This window comes from Sycon ciliatum, chromosome 8, assembly GCF_964019385.1.
Source record: "Sycon ciliatum chromosome 8, ocSycCili1.1, whole genome shotgun sequence".
NCBI lineage: Eukaryota > Metazoa > Porifera > Calcarea > Leucosolenida > Sycettidae > Sycon > Sycon ciliatum.
The window spans coordinates 12444471-12451659 of NC_088650.1; the positions used below are offsets into that span (position 1 = coordinate 12444471).

Genomic DNA, 7189 nt, shown 5'->3' on the forward strand with positions numbered 1-7189 from the left:
CATAATGCATCACTCCATAGCGTCACCCGGCTGGTAGCGTAACAATGCTATGAGTACCAACTTCTCGTCCGGATAGCAGGCGAGAAACTAAACTGAGCTCCAACCGGCTTGTAGTAGTCTGCTAGTATCAAGAAGACTGTGCGCTTAGTTCTTTCTTGTCCACGCCATGGCTAGGACTACATCTTTCTTTCGAGTCAAACTCAAACTGTCAACATGTCGTTTGCGTTGCATGCATGTCGTTGGCGGACTAATATTCTGGATATTGATTGTTATGTAATAATTTTGTTAACCAGCGACAAATCTTACGTCATGGCCCTACATACAGTATTCCTGCTACGTGTGGGCCCGGCCTGGGCCCAGGACCAGTGTGGGCCCAGGCCGGCCCCTGGCCTGAGACTGAGTTTCGGACGTTCGGAGACGTTTGCATGTACAGCTGTACAATGTACCGTCACTACCGGTAATTAGTTTTGGTGTCTGTTGCAGTGTTGGCTGCACGTTGGTTTGGTTACAGACATAAAGTATACGTAGACAGACAGTGCGTGAGGTCTACGCTCTGCCCTGGACTGGAGCAAGGACCCTGGCCTGGGCCTGGTTAGAATAAGGACACATGGTGAGTCCACCACACAGACGCCAGTGGCAGTAGGTCTACTCCCTACAAGTACTACCAAGAGACATGCTCAGCAAACACAAACAAACACACATACAAGATAATGAAAGTACTGCTAACACGCTTTGATCCCATTGGGTTTCGGAATAAAATAGCAAAATACTACAAAAACTGTTTTTCTAAATACTATATCTGAACAATAGGGATGCTCTAAGAAAATAATTAGATCTCAATATAATACAATAGGATAAGTCCTACTTCTAAGTATAATTGCATTCTAGTCTCCAAGGAAATCAGTCAGGGAATGTGAATTTGAAGTTCTCCCAATCCAGATCCTTGTAGCCAATCTTCATTCCATGATGTTTCCATAGGCCGCATTCAACGTAACAACTTCGGTAGATCTTCGTAGATTATCATGATCGTATCAATGGCAGAGACAAATCCATTCAGCCGATGCCTGCCCAGACGAGCAACGCGGAGCTCTTCGCCATCTTAGTTTCCACACATAGTGAGGATTTCGCAACACAAGTATGTACGTGATACATGAGACGGGATATAGAATAAAAAGAAGAGAAGAAGAAGAGAACAGACGAGTTTCTCAACGTGCAGAAAGAGGAGACTATTTGTGTAACCAACAGTAAAGTTTTTATTTGGGCTACGTGTAGTGTCTTACTCTCCAACGACATCATTGTAGCTGGGCAGGCCAAGATCAGTACCATCACTAGTACCAGTACCAGCAGCACCGCCGGCATCTTGGTCCGCGATGGCTCCGGGTGCAGTGTACGGCTGAGCATGCGCAACCGGAGGCACCGGAACAGCAACTGCAGGCGGATAAGCTGGGACTGCTGCGGCAGGCGCGGGCCCCACGGGATACGGTGGCTGTGCATAGGGACCGGCCGGAGCAGTCGGATACGGCACAGTTCCAGCGGCCTGCGGTGCCGATGGGTACACGGGCGGAGCGGCGGTGGAAAACTCGGGATTGTAGGGTTGGCCGACCGGAATGCCTGCCTGCGGGGGACCAGGCGCTGCAGTCACACCACCGCCCGCAGCGGGATACAGCTGATCCAGCATTACGTTGAAATCAGGTGCACCTTCCAGGACAGTGGCAGTGGCAGTGATATTGGCTTCCACGTCACCCGGCGGTGGCCCGCCGCACTTAATCATGGCAACTCCGAATATGCAGAGCAAGACTGCAATGCCGAGGATAACACCTCCGGCAATCATCAGAAAGCCTATGGTATTGCTAGCACCCACTCCCATCATCACGGCGCCCGCGAAGAGAAGGAAGAATCCAAGTGACATCGCCGAACGTCCGCACGGATCTGCAAAAATCAAACGGCAAGCAAGAAAACAAGAACTGGCGCACGCGATGAGGACACAATGTACAGTACTATGGTGTGTTTGGTTGGTACGAACTAGAACAGGATTCACCAGAACAGCGCGTTTGGTTGGGACTGCACCTGTTCTGGGTCGGCCAGAACATGTTCTACTTGCTCCGGACTCAAGGCCGGAGCAGACCGAGCAGTTTCACTTTTCACAGTGAAACCTGGCGGGAACATCGATTTTGGTCCCAAATGATCGCGTGCATACGCTTTTGGGTTGGACTCGTTGTACCAAACACAGTGACCATGGTGACCCATACACATTTTGAAGAATGCACCAAGTTTGGCATATTTTTCACAAAAATATGCTCTGGTTTTGGAGTACTGTTTGGTTGGCATGCGGCTGCTCCATGCGCACCAGCTGTTCGATCCTGTTCTAGATCGTACCAACCAAACGCACCCCTAGTTGCTGCCGAAGAACGGAGAGCCAAAGAACGAACAGGCTAGGATTTCACCAAGCACAGCATACCAATGTATACACGGTGATTCAACTGTTTCAAATACCTTCGCAATTTTTTGGTGCATGCCAGGGCCTTTCTTTTTAGCACTATGCATGCCTGATGGACATCAAAGAAGGCGCGTGGATCTCAGCTTTGTAGCGCAGTTCGAATCATGAAAATCGGTTGAATTTGAGCAAGAAGCTGAAAAGGAATGTGCAATTGACTTAGCTTTGCCTGTCCGAGACATGGCGAGGTAGTTAGGAGAGGACGTGAAAGTGGCACTGATGTGAATACTCATCTGAGAGCCGCCGGGATGGATTCGCTCGGTCCTGATCTTTCCAATAAGCCCAGGACGACGAAAATCCATGAAGGTGGACAGAGACAAGATAAAATTTGGTTTGTTCGGAGCTGTGCGCGAAACGACACTAGGCGAGTCAGTGCGCTGGAAAGTCAATTTGCTGGAGAAACAAAGGCCAGCACGGAAAGGGTCAAGTACCATCACCACCTCCAGTAGTATTCTAGACAACGGGACGCCTACAACATGTACTCACTGGCCCCATTTCCGATAACAATAGCTCCCCCGCGACCGCCAATCCTTCCTCCTCGCCGTCTGTGGTGATGACGAATTCCGTGATGATGGTGGTGGTGGGCCCGATGGCGGTGATGTGCTCGATGCGCTCTCCGTGCATGGCCGCGACCACCTGAATGTACACATATGCACGTGCACACACACACACACACACACATGTGCATGAACACACCCACACACATGCACGTGCAACACACACATGCACGTGCAACACACACACACACACACACACACACACACACACACACAACCATACACACGCACACATACACACGCGCACACAGGGCAAAGTAGAATAAAATAACACAACCACAGCCATCGCCGTCATCACTAGCAGCACCACAGCCAGCAGCAGCAGGAAAAGTAAAAAAAAACAACAACAAAAAACACACAGATCGGAAAGGGTACGTTACTGTGCACTCTTCTTGTTCCTAACACCTCATTGTTGAGTCGCCAAACTAACGGTTGCCAGTCATAGCATTGAAGTGTTAATACGAGGCTTGCATAAGATGAATGATTCTATATCTAGAGAACATAAGGATTCTATATCTTTTGGAACTATTTTTTTATTTGAAATCATGCACCAGAAACCCTACAATTCAGTAGGCGACTGCTTCTTCAAAAACAAAACAACAACAAAATGGAAGTTTGCCCTTTCTCGCTCCACATATACTGGCATACACAGAGACATAGACAGCAATAGCGACAACACACAAAGTGAAGGGTAGTTGGCCGCAGCCAGATGTGAACCGGATAACGAGTGAGGGATGGAAGCAAGGACTGAGAACAGGGTGTCTCAGATAGAATACGCGTGCCAGTGGATAGCAGAAATAGGCCATGATGCAGAACCACTTGGGACCGTCAGATTAATTTTCCTGGACCGAGCCAGCCGGGAAAAAACCCTCGCGCCGACGGATGTATTTGTGAGGGAAAAAACCGGGTGTATATCCCCAATGGCGATTAGGCATCATGTAGGCATGGCAAGCACATCACGGCAAACAGTGATAAAAAGCAATGATAATATGCACAGAAATGAAGGGTGGGAGGGCAGGGACACTGGTGAGACTCAAAACTGACTGAAGAAGTGAAGAAAAGAAGCGACAACAAAGAACACACCAGATGCCATATTTGCAACTGATAATATTTCGCGAGATATCATTTCGCGCCTATCTCGCTGTGCTCGGCCGGCGAGAAATACAACGTCAGTTCTTTTGTTTATGCAAGATGAAAATTGAATAACGGGTAAGCAGCAATCGGACCCTGGACAGATTATTCAACCACCACACCATAATTGGGCTCTCCAGCCGACCGCACTGCGTAAGATGAATGTTCGTGCCTCGACATTTCTTGAGTGCCGCCGCTAGCCTGGGTTTCGTTCAATCTGAAGGGAGTAGGGGTGTTGCACTAACATTTTCCACTCATTAATAACAGGACTTACCGCGTCTGGGCATCTTCTTCGAATGCTATAGTTACTAGTTGCTTCTGGCTGTATTCTGCAAATCTGGAGGGACAGCACACAGAACTTACAGTCATAACACACACACACACACACACACACACACACACACACACAGTCGAAGATCCAGAGCCACATCTTAGCTCCAGGCCAGAAGCGGCAAGTGACAGAGGAGCAGTAAACTGCAGCAGTTCCAGCATGCATGTAAACTGAGTATCGGAACACAGGCCCGCCGGAACCGGTCCGGTTGGTCAGGTTAACACCGGACCGACTTTGTCGCTACCAACACGTGTTTACTGCTGAGAAGGGCATACGTCCCCGCCATGTTATACACAAAGTATGAAGGACTTTGGTATGACCGGACAAATTGAAAACTGCTTCCGGCGGTCCTGGAACAGGTCGGTGTGCGGATAGGAGTTCACCGTATTTCACAATCCTATCCACTGTGTATCGATGGATTGTCCCGAATGCCGATCGTCTATCGGACGTTGAATAATTTTGTGCAGAAGCAGTTTCTTTCCGAGCACAACCTTAGTGCAGACACAGACATCCTCTGACTGGAAACTGATCAGAAACGTAACCATGCAAACGTCAAGGATTCTGTGACTTCTGCAACACGGCTGGAAGAGAGGCCAGCCAGCACTATTGATTGGGTTCATTGGGCGACTGTTTGTAACAGATCATGGGGAATCCAGGAGGGGGATCATTAATTTTGGTGGCACTGTAGTCCATGCTTGTTCAGGTAGGTTACGTAGATAAATCTACTGCAAACTTGTAGGTAGCTGCTGATTTTTTTGCATACAATGGTAATGAAAATAATTATATGAGCGAACCAGGTGCAAAGTCAACAGAAGTTAGCGCTACCAAGTGCCTACATTTCAAACGGTAGCTTTTACCTGCACGCGGTAGGTGCGCAACCCGTCACCTACAGGAGACTATCTGCATCAACGACTATATCCTAAATTAATTATTGCTTGATCCGACCAGTGTTTCCGAACTGGATCGCCGGATCAAGGGCGCGAGAATGCCTTTTGTCATTACTGACCAGGGAGTGACTGTCACTGAGACTCCCGCATACCAATCGAGGTAAGAGCTGAGCGATTTACCTTTCTGACTATAGCGTAGAATACCGGTAAACAGCCAATTACGTTCGAATTCCGTTGTTATAGAGTCCCGCAGCAGTCGCCGCGGACATTTAATTAATTTTCATCCAAATACTACACATGGGAATATTGAATATTCGCTTCTCTCCTCGCTGAAAATTGAAATGGCAACACCCACACAGGCTAGGCTACAAATTACAATGCCAGTGCAGTGCCTGTATGGCACTAGCACTGACTGTGACAGTCAGTGACCGTCTGTGTTTAGCCATGAGATAGCTAGCTGGCATGGTGTTTCAAACTCGCACCAACTACGTCATGTAGAACCGGTCCCAGTACACTACTGTCAGTACTACTGTAGTAGTACTAGTACTAGTAGTAGGCAGTAGATCTACAGTACTACTGTACTAGGTCTAGGCAGTAGTCGTGATTCTGGTGATCTAGATTATTATCGTGCTGGAGTCTAGACTGATTTGATGAGCAGTCGACTAGTCCAGGAAGAACAGTCAGTTGAGCTATGTTGTATTGTAGGTTGATCTACGAGCTCAAGACAAGAGTCAAGGCTGCTACAACTACATGACATTGAATTTGTACAATGTCATGAGTGTACTACAGTCACGGTGCAAGCTACGTACATGTACATGTACATGTAGTGACACTGACGGTGTGGAAAAAGAAGGAAAACTGTGTACATTGGGCACGTTCGATTACACACAAATCGGTCAATTCTAGAGTTAGCCGGTTATTGTTGAGCACAGTTCGATAACACAAATTCTGCGGTTAGAATTGATTTTATCCAATTCCGTCAATTCTGAAGAGAGGGCGGAATTTCTCTAATTCTGGCGCCAGAATTACACGCCGGTGTTACCGGTCTGGTCATGCATGACTCAAGTCAAGGAAGAGCCTCCCGGCTGGCCGGTGTGGTACGAAAGCAGGGCTACAACTGCATGTAGCTGCTACTTTTGTCTCCTCGAAAAGCTAATAATTGCCGCAGTTGAGTTTCCGCTGGGAGCTGATTATTGGACGAGATCATTTTGGGTGGTCCTTACGCACACGCGTTCAGCTTTATTGAAGTCTAATACTTATTGTTGCCGACATGGAGCCTTCACCGGGATGGACTGGTACGCGAAGCTGGGTCCACGTAGATCTACGTGCGGGCGAGGGTGTACATGATCTCTTTTTACAGCCAATACATTTTCATTTTGTTTGTGATATGCCATGAATAAAATGCGTTGTGAATTTCAGTCGTTCGTTTACATGGCCGGAGTTCGTACATTCTGGTCATTCGAGAATTACAAAACCCAGTTCCAGAATTATGTAAACGTGTAATCGAAAGCGCCCATTGGCTGCTTGACCAGTGACCATGGTGACCATGGTGACTACTGTAGAACGATTATTTGAGCGGGTAACTTTTTTTTAGCGTTTTCGGAATCTGCAGAGCTGGACAATTTCTCGATAATATATTTTAGCGATCCGAGTTGCAGAGTACAAAAAAGAAGGATGATCAGTGCTCAGGGGCGTCACCCGTGATGGGCACGGGGGGGGGGGGGGGGGGGGGGCACGTGCTAGGCCTTGACGGATTATGCTAGCATAATTTTTCGCATAATTCCTACCA

General features: G+C 48.0%; 1 protein-coding gene across 4 annotated transcripts; it reads right to left on the reverse strand.

Annotated features, from left to right (window-relative positions):
• Positions 1–708: 708 nt before the first annotated feature.
• Positions 709–5731, reverse strand: LOC135823473 (transcription initiation factor TFIID subunit 4-like). 4 transcript variants are annotated; one of them, XM_065336317.1, is made up of 4 exons: positions 5581–5731; positions 4457–4540; positions 2981–3130; positions 709–1929 (listed from the first exon to the last, which is right to left on the reverse strand). In XM_065336317.1, the coding sequence occupies exons 2-4, from the start codon at positions 4467–4469 to the stop codon at positions 1277–1279; spliced, it is 816 nt and encodes a 271-aa protein (XP_065192389.1). In that variant the 5' UTR covers positions 4470–4540; positions 5581–5731; the 3' UTR covers positions 709–1276. The 4 variants fall into 4 exon arrangements, with proteins under 4 accessions (XP_065192389.1, XP_065192387.1, XP_065192390.1 ...); XM_065336315.1 differs by having other exon boundaries at positions 4457–4519; positions 5581–5728; XM_065336318.1 differs by having other exon boundaries at positions 4457–4519; positions 5371–5717.
• Between the last annotated feature and the right edge of the window lie 1458 nt (positions 5732–7189).

What these genes read in the sequence shown, in the direction of transcription:
- LOC135823473 (XM_065336317.1), bottom strand. An exon ending in TGTTATCGGAAATGGGGCCA is followed by an intron (nt 1,930 to 2,980) that starts GTGAGTACATGT and finishes TGATTTTTGCAG; the next exon opens with ATCCGTGCGGACGTTCGGCG.